This window comes from Apium graveolens, chromosome 2 (genome assembly GCF_009905375.1).
Source record: "Apium graveolens cultivar Ventura chromosome 2, ASM990537v1, whole genome shotgun sequence".
NCBI classification, from domain to species: Eukaryota; Viridiplantae; Streptophyta; class Magnoliopsida; order Apiales; family Apiaceae; genus Apium; species Apium graveolens.
In genome coordinates this window covers 197,117,542-197,140,842 of record NC_133648.1, presented here as the reverse complement: position 1 = coordinate 197,140,842, position 23,301 = coordinate 197,117,542, and the positions used below count along the sequence as shown (strand labels likewise).

The 23,301-nt window shown below is 36.6% G+C and overlaps 1 protein-coding gene across 1 annotated transcript; it reads right to left on the bottom strand.

Moving 5' to 3' along the window:
- Positions 1 to 1,484: 1,484 nt before the first annotated feature.
- On the bottom strand, positions 1,485 to 21,638 carry LOC141696201 (uncharacterized). Its single transcript, XM_074500380.1, has 5 exons — positions 21,131 to 21,638; positions 20,973 to 21,043; positions 2,405 to 2,658; positions 2,212 to 2,317; positions 1,485 to 2,120 (listed from the first exon to the last, which is right to left on the bottom strand). The coding sequence occupies exons 1-5, from the start codon at positions 21,636 to 21,638 to the stop codon at positions 1,485 to 1,487; spliced, it is 1,575 nt and encodes a 524-aa protein (XP_074356481.1).
- Between the last annotated feature and the right edge of the window lie 1,663 nt (positions 21,639 to 23,301).

Genomic DNA, 23,301 nt, shown 5'->3' with positions numbered 1-23,301 from the left:
GCTAGCTCTGGATCAACCTCCTCATCATCAATTTTTCCCTTACAAGCCTTGTGCCATATAAGAGCCCGATCAAGTTCTTTATCGGGAGCCAAGGTTCCTTTCTTTTGCTGATTAAAATCAAAAAAAATATTAAAACAACAATATATGTAGAATGCAACTATTTAAGTACAATGCTTAAACGGAGGTTACCTCTTCTTCCAACAATCCAACATAACCCTTTCTAGATGTGCGGTGAGGATATTTTCGATTGCTCACCCGCTCCATTTGTTTTTCACTAAGTGACTACAACAAACATTTTAAATAATATTAACATGTTATTTTTCCTAAAATATTTGTAATACACAAAAATATTAGTTCACAACATAAATAAAACACAGATATAAACACACGATATCTTTCGCGTATACCTTCCATGTCGAGGTAGTCCTTTTAGCAACAAAATTTTTCCAAGCCTCCTTACCAACAAAAGCATACTTCACTGGAGGCTTTCGTAGTTTCTTCTTCTGTCCAAGATACGGCTTAACATAATCCCTTGTTAAATTTGCTTTAAAATTTCTCCATTTTGCTCCTGCAGACCTGATCAACCCCTTCTGAAGTTGCTTAGGGACTTTAAATGTCTCCTGAAACCAATGTTATGCTCTACATGAGTACAAGAAAATGCAAAATTTACAAAGTGCATATGAAATTGCTTATTTATATACCTTCACATCGATCCATATTTTCTCCTTTAGTTCATCGGGTACCTTTGACCAGTTAGGATAATCAATCGGAATCATCGTCCTAACCAACATTCCGGTGTAGGACTGTAGACTGTGCCTTGCATTCCCGACTAGAATTCCATGTGCATTGCACGATACCTTTGTTTTCTTGTCGTGCGCCTTCCTCACCACCACTTTGTGCATAGCGGAAACCCCTCGGGCAGATCCATACCTTTTCTTTGTAGTTTCGGAAGTAGTGACTGTTGCTTGCGTGTCTTCCATAGAATCCACATTTTCATCTTGAGGTTATGTTTCATCTTGAGGTTCTGTTTCCGGCTCCAAGCTTTTATCCACCTCCTCATCTGACTTGTTAGGGCCTTCTTGGAATTGTACTTTAGATTTTTGTTTTTTATTTGCCATCTATCTTTTTCAATCTGAAAATGAAACATATATTTCATTAGTCACAAGCATATATATATAGTTATAAACAGTCATGACTAAACTAGTGAAGTATGCGTACATAAACAGTTATAAACAGTTAGACACGGTGACTATGCATTCATAAACAGTCATAAACAAACGAAAATTCAAATAATATCATTAGGCATAAACAATGCTAAACAGTTATAAAAAAGGAGATACATGACTACAAATAATATTTTCACAGTCATAAAGCTATAACAGATTTAATTTACACGATTCAAATAAAAAGGAAATTCAATAATATTGTAACATTACAATAGTCTCATCACAGAATTAACAAATACATGAATTCAAATAATATTGTCACTTCTTAACCCAAGTGCCCTTAATATTTTCTCTAATATTTTTTTCAACATCTTCACCGACATCACATATAGGAATTTGGCAGCAGAATGGGGGATTTTCCATGGTTGTGTCTCCTAAATCATCGCCGTTATACACATCTTGGTAGTCTCGAGTTGTAGAGGTTAATACAATGGACCACTTGGCATCCACCGGATCTTCAATATAATAAACTTGCTTTACTTGATCCATAGACACATATTTATCTCTCTTGGGGCCTTGTCGACTTAGATCGACAAGTGTGAACCCAAGATCATCCACCTTAATTCCCTTGTCATTATCTGCCCAATTACATAAAAATAATGGGGCTTTGAATGCATGATAATCTAGCTCCCATATTTCTAAGATAACACCGTAAAATGTCAAGTCACTTTCTACGGGGTTCAAATCTTTAGCGCTAGACACTTGGACAGTTTTAGCAACTAAAGACACTCCACTATTTTGAACAACCCTCACACTGTCTCGCTCTTTTGTAAAGTATCGGACCCCGTCTACTAGATAAGCTTCATAAGTCAAAACTGAAAATGATGGTTTTTCGGCTATCCATCTTATTGTCTCTGAAACTCCTCCAGGATTCTCCACCATTTCACTACCAACCTACACATTTTCAGAAACAAAAATACTTCTAAATTCCATATTACTACAAAGCAAATAAATTAGGCACAAATGAAACTATAAAAATACTAACTTTTTCTAGAAACCAATCGGCAAAAAGGCGATTGTGCTCTCTCAAGAGCCCATGAACACTTTTCTTTTTTCCTTGATGGATTCCCTCTAGATACTCCTTATGCATTCTAACAGAAATTATATAATCATTAACTAGCCAGTAAATATATAATTTATATATTAATTGAACAGCCACAAAATTAATAAATTCTTACAAAATATATGGCTGGACTTCAACGTTGTTTAGAAGAACATGTAAATGAGCTTCATCCCACTCTTTTTCTTTGACTGATTTTATTGTCACAACAGATAATGGACCACTTAACTTACCTTCATCTTTACGAAGACCAGCAGTGGTGCAAGCTTGATTGACAAACTCTTGGCAGAATTCTACTGATTCTTCTCCAAGATAGCATTCAGCTATACAGCCTTCGGGGTAATAACGGTTGCGTACGTAACTCTTCAACACCTGTTGTGAATATGTTGTGCACTTGATGATTACCTAAACAAAACATCTAAGTAGATTTTACTTGGTGAAATAATGTAGCACTCGACGGATAAGAATTATAGTCCCGACGGATAACTCAGTGATGAGTAATTTATTATCCATCGAGTGAGTAGCTTATATAATGATAAGTTTGTAGCACAGTGTTGTATGCACCTTTGTATAGAATTTGTAGTAGCATATAAGTCATGTTGACTTTAACTAGATATGTAGAATAGGTTTATTAACTGTACATAAGCAATGTCTTGTAATTCTGTATAAGTGAAATGAAGTCAAGTGCCAAAATAGCTATCAACGGATGCTTAACAAAGCTTTGACGGATGATCAAATGACTTTCAACGGATGTTCAAAATAGCAGTCGACGGATGATCAAGTAAGTCATCGACGGATGATCTGAAAGTCGATGGATGATAATATCAAGATTCAAACATCAGTTGAACAGTGAAAGCTGACACAAAGCCGTCGAGATTGGATACAAACACTGTGGAAGCCTATTAACTGGGTCATAGAGGACGAAAAGCAGCAAAGATCAAGACTGTTAGATTTTATATTTATTCAGTTCTTTTGACTTTGTAATCTTGGTAATATATATAAACCAAGAGAGTAGCAAATAAAATAACTAAAAAAACTAAGTGAGCTTAGAAACAAACACAGAGAAATCTTTGTAAGCACTATCTTTAGCATTTCCTGTGTTCTTAGTTGTTCTATCTTGTAAAAGCAGCTGTGAGCATTTCTGCACACAGAGTTCTCTCGATATATTAATATATATCTCTGGTGGAATTGTTTAAATCCACCAGAAAGTTTTTAAAGACTCTTGTTTTTAATTACTCTTGTTTTGATTCATTAAAGTTTATATTCCGCATTGTGCTAATCAAAACAGATATATCTATAATCGAGTTGAACATTTTTATTTCAAGAAAAAGATAAAAAATTCCATTCAACCCCCCTTCTGTAATTCTTGCTATATTGTTAAGGGACTAACAATTGGTATCAGAGCTAGCTCTTAATCTACAAAGAGTTTAAAGATCAAAACAATTCAGCAAGATGAACAAGAAAGATGTTGGAATCAAGATTCCTTTTCTGGATAAAGATAATTACCATCATTGGAAGGTAAAGATGCATCTTCATATGCTTTCTCAAGATGAGGCCTATGTGGACTGCATAGAAAGAGGCCCTCATGCTCCAATGAGAGCTGCAACAGGAAATGAACCATCAGTTCCAAAGCCAAGGCATGAATGGTCTGATCCTGATCTTGAACAAGTCAGGAAAGATAAAAAGGCCATGAACATTTTGTTCAATGGAGTTGATGCAGATATGTTTGATAACATCATCAACTGCAAGACTGCCAAGGAAGTTTGGGACACAATACAGATAATCTGTGATGGTACTGAGCAAGTAAGAGAAAATAAAATGCAGCTCCTGATTCAGCAATATGAGCATTTTCACAATGAAGAAAGTGAGTCACTCACTGACATTTTTAGTAGATTCCAAAAGCTACTAAATGCTCTTAAATTGCATGGAAGAGTCTATCAGACTAAAGACTCCAATCTGAAATTTCTCAGATCTCTTCCAAAGGAATGGAAACCAATGACAGTCTCATTGAGAAACTCACAAGATTATAAGGAGTTTACTTTGGAGAGACTGTATGGCATTCTGAAGACCTATGAGCTTGAAATAGAGCAGGATGAAAGAATGGAGAGAGGAAAGAAGAAAGGAGGATCCATTGCACTAGTTGCTGGATTGGAAAAGGAGAAGGAAGTGAAGATGGAAGCTGTGGAATCAACTTCAAAGGCCTGTGAAAGCAAGGGTAAAGGGCTAGCTGCAGAAAGTGAAGATTCTTTGAGTCAAGATGACATGGAGGACATTGATGAGCACCTAGCATTCCTTTCAAGAAGATTTGCCAAGCTCAAGTTCAAGAAGAACTTTGGAGCTGCCAAGCCAAATAGAAACATGGTGGATAAGTCAAAATTCAAGTGTTTCAAATGTGGCTTGGCAGGGCATTTTGTAAATGAGTGTAGAAAGTCAGATTCTAGTAAGAAGAGATTTGAGTCTGTGGATTATAAGCAAAAATACTTTGATCTACTCAAACAGAAGGAAAGGGCTTTTATTACACAAGAGAATGACTGGGCAGCTGATAGTTTGGATGAAGATGAGGAGATCAGCTATGTCAATCTAGCCCTTATGGCCAAGTCTGATGAAACAGAGACAAGTTCCTCAAGCAATCAGGTAATTACTACAAACCTTGCACATTTATCTAAAGCTGAGTGTAATGATGCAATAAATGACATGTCTACAGAATTGTATCATTTGCGTGTTACACTTAAGTCCCTCACTAAAGAAAATGCTAAAATCAAAGAAAACAACTTGTTTTTGAGTGAGAGGAATAATGTGCTTGAGTCTCAGTTTGTTGAGTTTGAGAAACTAAAAATTGAGTGTAGAATTGCTAAGGAGGAATTAACTGAGTCCTTGAAAAAGGAAGAAATTTTAAAGAAGCAGCTCGATCGTGAACAGGAGGTGATTAAAGCATGGAAAACATCCAGAGATGTTCATGCTCAAATCACCAAGGTTCAAGGAATTGAGTCCTTTTGTGATGAAGCCTGGAAAAAGAATAAGGAGAAACTAGAACCTATTTTGGTAGATGGATTGCTGACAGATGTAGACTCGACGGATGATGAGGACTATCCGTCGGATAACAAAATGTGTTATCCATCGAATGATAAAAATCCTCATCCGTCGGCTGTGAACAAACCCATTAGTAAAGCCAAATTAACCAAGCTTAATGAAAAGTATGGGTCTGTTTCCGAGAACTTTGTTTCAGGGGAGTCAAGTCAAGCCAAGAAAGGGAAGAAGACTAATGTTGGTCACATGACTGTCAAACAGTTGAGTGACAGACTTGAGAAGATAGAGGTAAAAACAGAAACTAAAAGGAAAAACAATAGGAATGGTAAAGTAGGGATTAACAAACATAACAACTACACACCTGACAAATATGCTCCTAGAAAAATCTGTGTCAAATGTGGTAGTGTACATCATTTGTCTGTTAATTGCAAATCTGCCATGCCTACTCCCATGTCTGTTCAGCCTCAATTCTCTAACATGAATGCCATGCCTCCTATGCCTGTTAATGCTATGCCTACACAGAACATGAATGCACAGTTTGCTAATATGCCATTTGCACCTAATCCATATTATGCTGCATACAATATGCCTCAAATGCCATTTAGCATGCCTTACTGGAACAATATGTTTGCACCAAGCATGCCATTTCCTGCTAGCCATAATATGCATAATAATTCTGTAGCACCTAGTGGTTTCAAAGGCCCAACCCATATGACTAAGGAAGAATATTTAAAATTCCTAAGTTAAATGAGTTAAAACCTAAGAAACAGAAGAAGAAAGCTAACAAGGCAGGACCCAAGGAAACTTGGGTACCAAAATCAACTTGATTTGATTTTGATGTGTGCAGGGAAACAGAAGGAATCTTTGGTACTTGGATAGTGGTTGTTCAAGACACATGACTGGTGATTCTACCCTGCTCACAGAGTTTGAAGAGAGAGCTGGCCCAAGTATCACTTTTGGAGATGACAGCAAAGGTTATACTGTGGGATATGGCTTGATTTCAAAGGACAATGTCATCATTGAAGAGGTTGCCTTAGTGGATGGTCTCAAACACAATCTGTCGAGTATCAGCCAGCTTTGTGATAAAGGCAACTCAGTAACCTTCAACAAAGAAACCTGTGTTGTGATTAATAATCAAAACAACAAAGTGGTTCTTACTGGTGTGAGAAGAGGAAATGTGTATCTAGCTGACTTCAACTCAAATAAAGCTGAATCTGTAACTTGTCTTCTCAGTAAAGCAAGTCAAGATGAAAGTTGGCTATGGCACAAGAAGCTATCCCATTTGAACTTCAAGACCATGAATGAGCTGGTAATGAAAGAGCTAGTTAGAGGCATTCCTCTGGTGGAGTTTACAAAGGATGGACTGTGTGATGCCTGCCAAAAAGGGAAGCCAATTAAAGCATCATTCAGGAAGAAACTTGATTTAGAAATTGAAGAACCTCTGCAACTGCTTCACATGGATTTGTTTGGACCAGTCAATGTTTTGTCAATCTCAAAGAAAAGATTTTGCCTAGTAATTGTAGATGATTTCTCAAAGTTCTCTTGGACCTATTTCCTAAAGTCCAAAGATGAAGCTAGTGAAATCATCATCAATCACATAAGGCAAGTTAACAATCATCCTGATTTCAAAGTTAGAAGAATCAGGAGTGACAATGGAACTGAGTTCAAGAACTATGTCATGAGAGCATTCTGTGAGGAAAATGGGATCCTGCATGAGTTTTCAGCAGCAAGGACTCCACAACAGAATGGAGTAGTGGAAAGAAAGAATAGATCTCTTATTGAAGCTGCAAGGACAATGCTTGAAGAATCAAAATTACCAACATATTTCTGGGCTGAAGCTGTAAACACTGTATGCTACACTCAGAACATCTCTCTGATTAATCAAGCAAAATGCAAGACACCTTATCAATTGTTCAAGAACAAGAAGCCAACTCTGAACTTTCTTCATGTCTTTGGCTGTAAATGCTATATTCTGAGAAATCAAACTGATCAAAATGGGAAGTTTGATGCTAAAGCAGATGAAGGAATTTTTGTTGGATATGCTGTTGGTAAAGCATATAGAATCTACAATCTAAGAACCAACATTGTTGTTGAATCTATACCTGTTGTGTTTGATGATAAAAAGATTGAAGGACTAAAAGATGGAGATTACCATGAGAGCCTCAAATTCGACAATGTTGAGATGGTCAGTGAAGAAAGTGATGATGAAAGTGATCAAGAAACAGTGTCTAAGGATAATGCAGACAAATTTACTACAAATGAAGCACAAAACTCAACATCCGTCGAGTTACATAATGCTTCATCCCTCGGAAGGCAATCTGTATTATCCGTCGGGAGACAACCTGCCTCATCCGTCGGTACTCAAAATTCACCATCCGTCGGGTTATCAAAAGGAGCAGGAAGTCAAGGCAGATCACCCATAGAAAGCACCCCATCTTCAAATCAAAGATCCACAAACTCAGGGGGAGTTTCTAGCAATCAAAACTCAATCACACATCAAGACAACATTGAGGTCTCTTCATCTAGGGCTAATCTACCTCAACCAAGGAAATGGACAAAAGATCACCCCTTTGAACTGATTAATGGTGATGTTTCTTCCAGAGTTCAAACCAGGAAAGCAACTCAAGAAGAATGTCTATACAGCAGCTTCCTGTCTAAGGAAGAACCAAAGAAGGTAGAAGAAGCCTTATTAGATCCTGATTAGATTTTAGCCATGCAGGAGGAGCTAAACCAATTTGAAAGGAATAAAGTATGGAAGCTGGTACCCAAGCCTAAAAGAAAGAATCCAATAGGCACCAAATGGGTATTCAGAAACAAGATGGATGAAAATGGCATAGTAGTAAGGAACAAAGCAAGATTGGTTGCTAAAGGCTATTGTCAACAAGAAGGGATAGATTTTGATGAAACATTTGCTCCTGTTGCAAGACTTGAAGCCATCAGAATCTTCTTAGCCTATGCAGCCCATGCCAATTTCAAAGTCTATCAAATGGATGTCAAAAGTGCCTTTCTGAATGGAGATTTGGAGGAAGAAGTGTATGTAAGTCAACCTCCTGGCTTTGAAGATCCAAATTTCCCAAAGTATGTCTACTATCTATTGAAAGCACTTTATGGACTGAAGCAAGCACCTAGAGCCTGGTATGACACTTTATCAAAGTTCCTTTTGGAAAATCACTTCACAAGAGGTACTGTAGATAAAACTTTATTTTTCAGAAATGTGAATGGCTCTAGCATACTTGTTCAAATTTATGTAGATGATATTATTTTTGGCTCTACAGATGAAAAACTTTGTAAAAAGTTTGCCAAACTGATGCAAAGCAAGTATGAAATGAGTATGATGGGAGAACTAACTTACTTTCTTGGTTTACAAGTTAAGAAAGTTAGTGATGGAATATTCATTAGTCAAACTAAATATATTTTTGATCTTTTAAAGAAGTTTGATCTGATGGATTGCACATCTGCAAAAACTCCCATGGCCACTGCAACTAAGCTTGAACTAAACACTACTGAAAAGTCTGTGGATATTTCAAGTTATAGAGGCATGGTTGGCTCACTTCTATACTTAACAGCCAGTAGGCCAGATATAATGTTTGCTACATGTTTGTGTGCTAGATTTCAGGCTGATCCTAGAGAGTCTCATTTGATAGCTATTAAAAGAATTTTCAGATATCTCAAAGGAACACCAAACCTTGGCATTTGGTATCCTAGAGATTCTGGTTTTGATCTAACTGGTTATTCAGATGCAGATTATGCAGGTTGCAGAATTGATAGAAAAAGCACAACAGGAACCTGTCAATTTCTAGGAGACAAGCTTGTGTCCTGGTTCAGTAAAAAGCAAAATTCAGTTTCTACTTCTACAGCTGAAGCTGAATATATTGCTGTTGGCAGTTGCTGTGCACATATTTTATGGATGAAAAATCAATTGCTAGACTATGGTTTGCAAGTTGAAAGGATTCCTATTTTCTGTGACAACACAAGTGCAATTGTCATCACTGAAAATCCAGTGCAACATTCAAGGACAAAGCATATAGACATCAAGTACCATTTCATAAGGGAACATGTAATGAATGGTACTGTAGAGTTACATTTTGTTCCAAGTGAGAAGCAACTTGCAGATATTTTTACCAATCTACTGGATGAATCCACCTTTTCTAGGTTGGTAAGTGAGTTAGGTATGCTTAATTACTCTTGAATTCATCTGAATTATTCTTGCAAGTTGAAAAGGAGCCAGAAATTTAGTTGATTTTTAGTCTTGGATGAAATTTTGGCTAAGTCAAAATTTATCTTTCGACGGATGACCATTATCCATCGGGTTGAGTCATCCGTCGATATACAAATTGTAAATAAAGATCAATTACTTTTCTGGAATATTTTAAAGCTCGACGGATAACATTTTATCCTCATCCGTCGAAGTGTCTAAATCTTAACCGTTAATTCCCTGAACATTATCCATCGAGTATACTTACAGTTTATAAGCATTACACGACGGATAATGGGTGGAATTTTTATAGTTTATTTTAAAACGGTAATTTTAGGCAGTTTGTATTGGGTAATTTATTTCTCTTTATTATTTTTATCCGTTGAGTTTGAGCAAAGTATAAAAGCCTATGTCATTCTAATCATTTTCTTTTATCATTCTCAAATTCAACTGTCTTAATTCATTCTCTCTCAAGCAAAAATCCTCTTTCTCTTCAAGCTTTTCTTCCCTAACAATGGCACCCGTAGTAAAGATCATGTCACAGACCGGGTTCATCTATGAGAAGAACAACTTCACTGCCTGGTCAATAAGGGGATTCAGCAATCTGAAGACTATCATAAGATGATGGACTTCGTGAAGAACTGCAAGTTAAGTTTTGCTATGCTGGAATCACCCACAATTTATTGTGAAGTTGTTGAGGAGATGTGGACAACAGCAATCTACAACTCTATTGACAAAACCATCACTCTGACAATCAAAGGTAATGTTTTCTGTATCAATAGTGATGTCATAAAAGCATGTTTCAAGATTCCTGATGACAATGTTACTGTACCACACACTGACACTGATATTGTCAATATGTTAAATTCTATTCATTATGCACTTCCTACTGCAAAACTAAGTGAAATTAGAAGACTAGGTCTTAGGAAGGAATGGAGTTACTTGTGTAATGTAGTAACTAAGGTCTTTTCTGGAAAAATCAATAATTTTGATTCTGTGAACATTTCCATGCTTAACATGCTATACATGATAGTTACAGACAAATATTACAACTTAAGTGATCTGGTTGTGTATGAGTTAGGTTATAAACTAGGTGACTTAGCCAAAAGAGGAAAGAATATTTACTATGCTAGATTTTTTATGCTTTTGGCTAACCATCTTTGTGAAGAGATTGTACTTGAGAACCCAACCAACAAATTAGCTTGTTGGGTTCAAGAGAGAAGAATCATTGCAGATCTAAACAGAGCCAACCATCACAAGGATGTGCCAATGTTCTATTTTCCTGTAATGCTGGCACCTCAGGTAAGTGAGGTAAGTTCATCTACACTCTCAACTATTCCAATCCCTTCTATTTCTTTGACTTCAGGCATAGCTATGGCAACTGTGACAATGACCAAACAGTTGCCTACCAAAGCTGCCAAAACAACTGCAATTCTTAAATCCAAATCAAAGAAAACCCCCTCTGGTATCTCTCAAAAGGTACCAGTTGAAATCCTACCAAACACAAAGAGGGGAGTGTGAAGGAGGGTAATATAGGTGAGGGAAGGGGTGAACATCAAAGAAACCCCAAGGATAAGGTTGGAGAGATAAGTGAATCCCAGCCTAGCCACACTACAGTTTCCCAACAAACTGCAGTGCTTAAAAAGGACAGAAGCTCATTTCTAGCTGCATCCTCCCAAAAGGATGTGGCTATTGAACAAAGCTCTCATCCAAGAGCACAGGCCAAGAGGGTTAGGGACACAAGCCTACACCAAACTTACACTAGAAAGAAGAAATCCAAAACAACTGGGGATGCACAGGACACACACTTAGTGCAAACTGGTGCTAAAGACACAGTCCCTGCACCTTCTCAAATTCAGATTGATGTGGCTCCAATAAATGTGGAGTCACAGCCAAAATCTCTCTTGATACAAGCCACTAAAACACAATACTCACCAACCAACTCACTGGAAGTGGACATGATAAACACTTTAATTCCTGATTCCCCTTCTTTAACTCTGTTGGGGAAGACAAAATCTAGTGCAAGTGAGCATCATCTTTTAGATGATTTGTTGGCTCACTTGCCAATTCTTTCTGATTCTATTGTGACATATGTGCCTCAAATAACTTCAATCAACACAGAGTCAACAATAGGTTCTCTTCCCACCTCATTCATTTCTACTCTCTCGATGGATATTGCTCATCCGTCGAGTAGTGATTGTATCCCGACGGATAAGCTTAACAGCAGTTATCCGTCGGATAGCTTTACCCCTCACCCGACGGATATCATTTATCCGTCGAGTGTCTCTGCACAACTTCAAACTTCAATAATTTCAACTGCAGAAGATTTGGTGGTAATACAATCACTCTTAGGACTGAGAGAGGAGAGTGTATTGAGTGAGAGGCTGGGTTGCTCCCAGGCAAAAGGAGAGGAAAAGAGTGAATCTCAGCAATCGATTCATTCAGGATTGGAAAAAGTGAGTGAGAGGAGTCCCACCTTAGTAGGTGAAGGTGAGGGTGTGAGGGTGGGGAGCCAGGGTGAGACCCTGATGCAACAAAAGAGAGAACATGAGAGAAAAGCAGGTACTGGAGCAATAAGGATGGATCCAGCCATTGCTAGTGAGTCAATGATTGTGGATGATGCTGAAAAGGAAAGACAATTTCAGCAACATTACAAAGCTGTAATTAATAACATTTCCTTGGATGCTGACACTTTTACTCACCCTGTTTCAGCCTATCAACTGCTGGCTGCTCAGGGCAATGTGGAGGCAGAGCAGACTTTACACTTAATGCACACCACAGAATCTCTTCAAAGAGATAAAGCTGTTGTCAACAGGATGCCTCCTCAAGCTGGAGAGCCATCTGAAGAATTTGGAGTAAATTCTGATGATGATGACTCTAGTTCTTTGAATAGAAGCATGAACTTAGGGGGAGCTGAAGGCCAAAGTTCTGCTTTAAGTTTACATGAATGGGCATGGGCAAAGGACTTTACACCAGGACAATTTGAGGTGTCCTTGGTAAGACAAGTGACAGCTATTCAGCAAGCCCTTCAGGAAGTTTCAGATGCAGGTACCAAGGCTATCCTTAAAACTCATCTAGACTCCTTGCACTTAATGAAGATCCAACACTCCGGACAAAATATCAGTGTGGATGAATTGAAAAAGGAGATAGCTGACTTAAAGACATACAACTCTGAGAAACTGGATTCACTAATGCCATATGGTATCATGCATGATTTATTACAAAGGTTGAGAAGAGAATCAGATTCTGAAAAGAAGATAGCCAAGCTGGAGACCAGAGTTCAAATTATTAAGAATTCAGTGGCCCTACTTCTTCAAAATCAACAGACTCAGACAAATCTTCTCATGCAACTGGCTCAATCACAAGGCCTAACTCCTTCACTTGATGATAACAAAAAGGGGGAGAGAGAATCAAGTAAGGGGGAGAAAGGACCAACTAAGGGGGAGAACATTGTAGTTCAAATCAGCAAAGTAATTGTACCTTCAATTACTATCTCCAAGCCACCAGTTGCAGATGGTATAGATCTTATAAATGCAGCAGCAGCAAGTTTGAAAGATGCTGATAAAGAAGAGTTGACTCTGGTCAACTGGAAAAAGATTGATGAGGAAATACAGAAAAAGTTTCAATTAGTTAAGGAACCAGATCAGTCAGCCATCCATCACTCTCTTGTCAAGCCAATCAATGTGAATGAGATGAGCATGAACTATCTGGAGAAAGGACAATCTTCCTGCATCAAGACTACAAAGGCTGAGATGATTCTTAAACCAAGGGTAAACTATCCAAAGTCATCTTTGAAGAACCCTATGGATACTGTGTATGAGACACCCAAGCCTGATGAAAAGAAGCTTCTGTCAAGATCTATTCTTCTCTACAAAGATCCAGCTGATTCAGCCTCAAGAGAGAGAATTGCAAAGATATTCAGAAATGGGAAGGAAATTTGTGTGGTAGCTGGACATCCACAATTTGCTCAAGCAAAGGAAGAAGAAAAAGACAAATTGAAGCAGGAAAAGAGGCAAGCTGCTCTAGATGCAAAGAAGTCTAAACAAAAGAAAGAACAGTTTGCTATCTTGACCAAGCTACAGGCTGTGAATTCTTCTCAAAAAATTCCCTCTCAACCAACTCAAGCTACTGGATCAAAGAAGAAGACTGAAGAACTGAAGAAATCTCCAAGAAAGAAAGAATTGGCTAAAAGAACAAAAAGAAAGTTGGATATTGTTAACAAGGAATTGGAAGATCAATTTCCAATGGAATCCACTAAAGCTGAAACTCAAGCATCAAAGCCCTCTGTGGTATTTGAAGACATAAGGGTGGTGGACCCCTACAGGAACATACATGGAGAGCCTATTGTGCCAAAGGATGAGCTAATAGAGTGGGATAAATTACCAATTCCTGACTTCAACTTGCCAATTCTCACCAAGCCAAGAAGGACAAAATCAAGGGCAGTCAAGAAAGTGAAGATGTCACCTCTCAAATCCAAGGCAGTAGTCAAAGCTCAACCCAAGATCAACAAGGGAGACTACTTGTACTTGTGTGACATCAAGGAATTTTCAGACCTAAACCTTTATCTGGAGGAGCTGGATGAGGTAAGGGCAATTGATGCATACAGAAACCTACCTGAAAGGTTGGTATTCAAGTACAAAGGAGGAAGGGAGATTCAGTGGCCTCTTCACAGGATACTTCAAGAAAGCCAAGCTGTGTTGATCAAAGTCTATTCATCCTTCAAGAAAAACTTTGGGTTTAATGTAACTGCAAGAAGATTAGTATTGAAGAAGATTGAAGAGCTAAGGAGTGTTAGAGCCAAAGATGCACTACCCAAAACTCTTATCATCCCATACACAGGGAGAAGAGTGCATCTAAGGCCCTACTGGCTGATGGAATTCATGGATGACAAGGGTGTGAGAAGATTCTTCAGACTAGAAGACCAATTGAGTATCTCTAGCAATGAGACTCTTTTGGAAATGCAAGAAATGTTAGATCTCTCAGAATCTGATGAATTAGAATTCCACAGACAGCTCCAAAATCAAATTGAAGAAAACAACAGAAAGCTTGGAAGAAGATCCAGACCTTCAAGAAACTAGAAAAATCTGCTCAGGCTAGAGGAGCATCTTGAATTGACTGTGAGCCAAACCTTGTATACCTTGTTTAAATTGAAGCACTTTCAGTTTTATCTACTTATCTTTAAAGATATATGTTTAGGATGTTTTGTTATCATCAAGTGTCTCTTAATTTATGGCTACAATTCCAGTAGACATAAATTGGGGGAGATTGTTGTGAATATGTTGTGCACTTGATGATTACCTAAAAAAAACATCTAAGTAGATTTTACTTAGTGAAATAATGTAGCACTCGACGGATAAGAATTATAGTCCCGACGGGTAACTCAGTTTGAGTACCGATGGATGAGTAATTTATTATCCATCGAGTGAGTAGCTTATATAATGATAAGTTTGTAGCATAGTGTTGTATGCACCTTTGTATAGAATCTGTAGTAGCATATAAGTCATGTTGACTTTAACTAGATATGCAGAATAGGTTGATTAACCGTACATAAGCAATGTCTTGTAATTATGTATAAGTGAAATGAAGTCAAGTGCCAAAATAGCTATCAACGGATGCTTAACAAAGCTTCGACGGATGATCAAATGACTTTCAACGGATGTTCAAAATAGCAGTCGACGGATGATCAAGTAAGTCATCGATGGATGATCTGAAAGTCGACGGATGATAATATCAAGATTCAAACATCAGTTGAACAGTGAAAGCTGACACACAGCCGTCGAGATTGGATACAAACACTGTGGAAGCCTATTAACTGGGTCATAGAGGATGAAAAGCAGCAAAGATCATGACTGTTAGATTTTATATTTATTTAGTTCTTTTGACTTTGTAATCTTGGTAATATATATAAACCAAGAGAGTAGCAAATAAAATAACTAAGAAAACTAAGTGAGCTTAGAAACAAACACAGAGAAATCTTTGTAAGCACTATCTTTAGCATTTTCTGTGTTCTTAGTTGTTCTATCTTGTAAAAGCAGCTGTGAGCATTTCTGCACATAGAGTTCTCTCGATATATTAATATATATCTCTGGTGGAATTGTTTAAATCCACCAGAAAGTTTTTAAAGACTCTTGTTTTTAATTACTCTTGTTTTGATTCATTATAGTTTATATTCCGCATTGTGCTAATCAAAACAGATATATCTATAATCGAGTTGAACATTTTTATTTCAAGAAAAAGATAAAGAATTCCATTCAACCCCCCTTCTGTAATTCTTGCTATATTGTTAAGGGACTAACAACACCTTATTAAACCTCTCAAATGCATACATCCATCTATAAAATACCGGCCCACATAACCGTAATTTCCGAACCAAGTGCACTATGAGATGTATCATTATATCAAAAAATGATGCAGGAAAGATTTTTTCCAGCTCACACAAAGTTACTATTATATCTGATTGTAATTTATCTAGTTTCAATACGTCTACAACTTTGCTGCACAAAGCATTAAAAAAGAAACACAACCTAATTATGGTGACCCTGACTTTTTTTGGATGTACCGCACGAATTGCAATAGGAAGCAGTTGTTGGAGTAAGATGTGGCAGTCATGGGACTTCATCCCAAACATCTTTAATTCTTCCATGGAAACACAGTTTTTAATGTTCGACGCGTGTCCATAAGGAAGTTTCATGTGCATTAACGATGACAACATTTTCTTCTTTTCTTCCTTGGACAAATTAAAAATCGAAGGGGGTAAGTAGGTTTTTTTTCTCCTTTTTATGGAGCTAGATCAGCCCTAACCCCCCTGTAAATCATGTCAAGACGAGAAGCTTCACTATCTTTAGACTTATGTTTCATATTTAGTAGTGTGTCGATCAAGCTATCACACACGTTCTTCTCGACGTGCATGACATCTAAACAATGACGGACATGGTGAAGCTTCGAATATTCTAATTAAAAAAAAATGACTTTTTCTTCCTTGGACAATCAACCTTCTTTGACTTCCTTACTTCCTTCCCAAACTGAAATTCAATTTTATCTTGCTGCAATAAAACCTCTTCTCCAGACAGAGGTTGGCGTGCCTGCCCTAATTCTTGTTGTCCATTAAAAGCGGTATTTTGCTTTCTATATGGATGATTCCTAGCCAAGTAACGCCGACGGCCTTGGTAACACATCTTCTTGCTATGGCTTAAATACTTGGCAACTGTATCATCAGCGCATACTGGACAACACATATAACCTTTATCAACGCATCGGGATAGATTTCCATATGCAGGAAAGTTGTAATAACCCCCAAAATTTTGAACTTTTTGTAACCCTTGTGAATAGTGTTTTAGCTGAATGAGAAAACTTTTCATGCCACACTATGTAGGGGTTCTATTATGGATATTCTGAGATTTTATTAGTACTCTATATGGTATATGAGTGTATGTAAAGATCGCCAGAATCCAATTCCGAACACTTTGGTTTTTCCCGGAAATCTACTAGATACGGAAAGAATTGAGTATAAGGTAGCAGGATAAAAAGGATTTAAATTAAAGGATTATAATAGAGGATCATAAAAAGGAATATAATGTATTGAGAAAGGTTAAGGGAACCTAAGTAATAAGATCCCGGGTATGATCCTTCAAACGATAAATGAAAACGAAAGTTAAGCGAACCGTATAGCAGATCAGCGGTCATTAGGCAAACAATTAGGAAGTTAAGCAAAGGGATTAGAGAGAGTGATGTCACCCAATCAATGAGAAGAGGACAAGGAGGGAAAGATGACATCACAACATGACATAGGCATGACATGGGAAGGAAGGAGATGTGGTGGCTTTTTAACCACACAAAATCAAGGGTAAATAGGTAATTAACTAAAACAAAAACAAAATCAAACCAACCAAGCCAAGCAAATAATTTTCATCAAAACACAAAAATCAATTCCCTCATTCAAGCAAGTTAGCTCTCGGCTTTTTACTATTGCAAAGGGAGAGAAATTCAAAACTCAAGATCCAAGCCTCCTAAATTGGTAAGATAATTCCCTAATCATCCTTATGCATAGTTAGGGCTATATCATGAGTTTAAGCCATCAATTCTTTCTCAATCTTCTTCATTAAATCAATGAAGAAGATAATGAATAGTGTTTTCAAGGTTTTTGACTTGAATTTTTCTTGTTTTCCTTTAAGATCCAAGCATCCCTAAGACTTCTCAAAGCTTCTTAAGGCTTCCTAGCTCCTCCCACCACTTCAAGGAAGGTATATCATCTCCAAACCCTAGATTCCTATGTTTAATAAGATGATTTTGATTATTATGGTGATATTGTAGCTTAATGTTTGTGGTTTAGAGTTTGGGTTGAAGTGGTATTGAAATGGAATGGTAAATCTTGTTGTTTTGATTAAAAGAACTTAAGTATAGTTAAAGTTAAGCTTAGGCATAAGTATAAATGTTGAAATTGAATTGTTTGGGGCTGTTATGATGTGATAAGGATGGATGTTGGTTGTATGATTGATTTGAGGTTGAATTGGGATGGTTTTTGAATGGTTTAAAATTGGGAAATCGCGTAAACATAGCCGTCGTAACGTCCGATTTTCTTTAGACTATTTTTGTGCATAACATTAGGACCCGAGAACCCCCTGCTAGATTATGACCATTACCATGTCTAGATAGCTCGTGTTACAAGCTTCGTTTTGATATGTAGTTCGTTCGATTCCGATGCACGGTTTAGGAGAAATGACTGTTTCAAGTAACGGCGTTTCGCGAACGAAACTTTTCCCCTCGCCTTACTTTGAAACATAGGTTAAAGACCAAAAAGGGTTAATTAATGTATGAAACATTTATGGTAAGTGTGTTAGGCAGTTGGTAAGACACTCGCGAAGGAATCACCTTAAAACTCGTAAAGGTTAAATTATTAAAAATGGTGGAGCCGAGGGTACCCGAGTGACTTAAGAGAATCAGTAAGCGCAAAACAAGCGTTAGAGTCTAAGTTAGTTAAAGTATAGATTTACAAGTGACTTTGGTTTAATTCCAACTTACTTGTTGTTTATAGGTTACCAGACTCGTCCCGAGCCTTTTATCACCCCAAGTCGCTCAGGCAAGTTTTCTACCCGATATACTGTTGTTGTGATGTAAATATATGTATATGCATTATCTTGTGATAGTGCATGATTGTTATTAACAAATTTTGCGATATATTGGAGCATGCTGATATGGTATATATGCATGTCTGTTTCGTAATCTGGTTATCTATCTGTTGATTTCAATGTTTATAGTTGCATAATACCTATGCTAGAAATAAGCAAGTAGTTGCATATACCCTTAGTATAGGGACCCAAAGGTGAAAACATTTTCTAAAACCGGGAGTCGAGGATCCCGAGTAGATTTTGTATATATGTATATATATATATTTATATATATATATGGTTATAGTTTTCAAAACTAGTAATCGAATAAGGGTTATTCGATAACTTTATATTATTTATTGAATATTATTTCGAATATTTATTCGAGGGCTTATGACTCCTTTATATTATTATTGAATATTACTTGGATATTCATTTGAGGATGTATGACTCCTTTATATTATTATTGAATATTACTTGGATATTCATTTGAGGATGTATGACTCCTTTATATTATTATTGAATATTACTTGGATATTCATTTGGGGATGTATGACTCCTTTATATTATTATTGAATATTACTTGGATATTCATTCGAGGATGTATGACTCCTTTATTTTATGAATATTATTTGTAGTATTTATTCGAGGTATTATGACTCCGCTTATTACTTAATAATATTCTTTATTGTATTAAAGAATAAGGTGTCAATAATCAAACTTATTTTTGATTATTCAAGTAAAGATATTACTTTCGTATAAGTATATCTTTGATTATTTGCTATTCATTTCAAGTATAAGTTTTCCAACTTCTACCTTAATTATTCTTTATGGGAATATTATTTAAATAATAATATTCAGATATTTCTTTCATATTGGGACTGATTTATTTTATAAATCAGCATTACTCTTAACATTCTTAAAAAAAATGTTTTCGAGTCTTCAAAATGAATTTAAAAGGTAGAGCGGATCCCAAAACTTGTTTTCAAATTCAAGATCTTCCATTTTAAGGGGACTTGAATACTCGCTCAAAAAAAAATCTAAGGGATCCGGCTCTGTGGTGTATTTTATATTCGCAACAAGGTTGCAGTTTTGGTAAATAAATTGATTACTTACCCAACGTTCGGGAAGTAAGTCCATCTATTGAGTCGGCATAAGCAACATGGGCTCAGTGGGCGTCCATGATAGTGTAAGTGGCTCAGTGGGAGTCCATCAAATGCATAAGTGGCTGAGTGGCAGTCCAGCATAAGGTCCTATTACGACCAGGGTGATGACCAGTGGGGAATTCGTCCATCTACTAGTAGAAAAGGTTACTTATTGGTATCTTTGCCTGATCAGCGAGATATCTGGTTTATGCCAAAATTCTTTTCCTTTCCAAAATTCATTGGATGTTTCAAACTCTGTTCATACTTTACATGACAGAGGTTTTCAGGAAATGTATAAAGAAGATGTATATGTGGATATATATATATATATATATATCAGAACCTAATGAAGTATATCATAACTTCATTTCCTTTAGTAATATTTCAAAGATTTAATCTATTCAAATCTTGTCTTGTAGTCTCATCTATGTGATGAACTGTTGAAAGCTCATTATACTTTGAACAGTGGTAGTTCAAGTAGCTTTATATATGATATAAGTGTAGTGAAGTATTTGGTAACTTCATCCCTTATTTCTACTTATATCTAGTAAGTAATTATCTTACACATGATAAAAGATTCTAGTAAGTATCCATTTAGATACTTATATTATTGTTATCACTATATATTATCTTGCGAGCTGTAAGGCTCACTCTTGCTTTATTTCTTCATCACACAACAACAGTTAGGAAAGATGGCCAGACTCCAGCAGACCCAGCGCAAGCGCGTGGGAAGCGTCCTGCGTCTTCCCGATGATGTTGTGGCTGCTATAGCTGTAGAGGTAGATCTATTGGTAGATCAGGCATTCTATTTTTGAGAATCAATTATGTATAATTATAACTTGTGGCAGATAATGGCAATTAACTGTAAATTTATCAAGTAATTATTTTGGGTTGTAATAACTTTTAAATTGTGGATTCAAAGACTTGTACTTATTTCAATTTCATCTTTGAGACTATAACGGGTTGTGGTGTGTGTTAGTGTGGGGTCACAGCATAAGGTTATTTATTATTAATTAAGTGAAGTGATATTATGGAAAGAAAGACCGTGACGACCCGGATCCCCGACCCCGGATCTGGGGGTGTTACAAAAGTCATTTATTGTCTACAATAAAATTGCTTTTAAAGTGAAATATGACTTGGTGTATGCATCATAAACATTTGGTTCACCTTCTTCCCACAACTTCTTTAAATCATTGATTAAGGCTGTAAATATACGTCAACGTCATTGCCAGGCTCATGTGGACCGGAAACTAAAATTGTTAGCATCATAAATTTCCTCTTCATACCTAACCACGGAGGAAGATTATAAGTCACTAATACTATTGGCCAACAAGAGTATCTATTGGTTAGACCGTTAGTATGTGGGTGTATACCATCTGCATACAATGCCAAACGAATATTTATTACATCACTACCGAAGGCAGGCCACCTATAGTCGATATTTCTCCAAGAAGGAGAGTCGGCTGGATGCCGCATCTTTCCGTCTTCTATTTGCTGCTTTGAGTGCCAGGTCATTAGTTCAGATATAGAAGGAGATTTAAACATCCGTTTGAATCTCGGTATAATTGGAAAATACCACATTACTTTAGCAGGAACATTAATCCTTACTTTACCATCCTTTCCTAACTTCCAGCGAGATAAACGACACTTAGGACACTCGGAAGCATCAACATTTACCACCCGATACAGTATGCAATTGTTTGGACATGAGTGATATTTTATGTATTCTAGGCCCAAGTCGGATAAGGTTTTCTTGGCTTCATATGCATTAGGTGGCATCACATTGTCCTTAGGAAGGAGAGAGCCAACGGTAGACAACAAATTGTTAAAGGCGCTATCACTAATTCCGAACCTAGCTTTCCAATTGTGCAATTTTAGCATCGACTCCAACTTGGTACATTCACTACCCTCATACAAAGGCTATTCAGCATCAGCCACAAATCTCCTATGTAATAACCGGGAATATTATGTGAATATTATATGTTAAACAAATAAATATTGTGTGTTTTATAAATTTAAAGTGATTATTACCATAATATAAGATGTTACAGTTGTTATGTGTGCGTCTGTGCTAGCCAGAAAATTTTTTCGATTGATTAAAATATGTTTAAACTACAATTATATAAACTTATCTGCAATCGGGACGCGTAATTATTAGCGTCTTTATTAAGATACCTGTTTTATTTGATTTTATGTGCGTTTGAATGTATTTTACGTGTTTTCGAGATTTTCTGGTAATTTAGGGATCGTTTCCATTTTTCAAAAATCAACGGACCGGGAACCCACCGGGACGACAAACCCCACAAAATCGATGTTTTTATTTTTATAAAATTATTCATATTTTAACTACCCTTTATTTTTTGTATTTTTGAATTATTCGCAATTTTTGGAGAATTTTGACATTAATTTTGTATTTTATCATTTTTAAAAATATTCCCCATAATTATTATTTTGGGGCCTTCTTATTATAATTAAAGGATAAAAACACCTTAAATAATTTTGGGGATATAATTTGTTGTAAGTATAAATAGCTGATTCCTGTTTTATTTATTATTTTTATTTTATTAAAAATTCAGAAAAAAAAATAAAAGAAAAATCAAGGAGTGTTCTTGGGGGTGTTCTTGAGGGCAAAAATTAAAACTCAAAGTTGAAAGTGATTCCAGGATCCGTTTGGGACGTTCAAGTAGTCGATGTAAAGCTCTCTTCAAGCTCTAGCTAACGATATAAACATCATTAACTGAGGTCGATTCTTCTGTAACTTCGTTTTTTGCATTTTTTTTTGTTATTTAAATTCGGTTTTGATATTAGAAGGATTGGTTGATGTTTTGGTTGCTTGATTGATGTTCCTGGGATCCTAAGGAACGATTTGGTATATCGATTCGTTAATTTTGATTAAGTTTTCATTAAAACCGAGTTTTGGGTTTTTTTTCATTTTTTGTTTTGATTTTCGGGAGTTGTTGTTGATTTTCTGGTGTTGGTAAGATTATGATTCGTTTGAGTATGAAAGTAGCTTCGTTTTTGCATCGGAATCGTTCGATTTGGTTCAGGAACGAGCGAAATCGGGTTTTCCGATTTGGCTCGCTTGAAAATGTTTGAATTTGACCGGAGTTGCTGTTTGGATTGAAGATGGAGGTGAATATGGTTGCAGTTGAGTTCCTAGGAAAGTTTGGAATCGATTGGTATAAAAACCTATCGATTTTGGCCATGATTCGAGGCTGTGGCGTGGTGGCTAGGCGGCGCCGGATTCCGGGAGGCTTCGCCGGATTCTGCAATCGTTTCCAGTTTCCGTCGAGTCCTCTTGAATTTCCGGCCGTTCCCCCACCGCACAGACCGTTGTTCGATCCACTGGAGGAGATGACCCAAATGCTAATAAATGTTTCTGATTTTTCTTTTTACTTTTTATTAAAAATCATTTTTCCTATTTTCAAAAATCAATTTATTTAAGTCTGAAATCAGTTATTAAATATTTTAAATTCCTAAAATTATTTTCTTTAATTATTTTCAAAAATACCATTTGATTTAATTATTTATAATTCATTTTAGT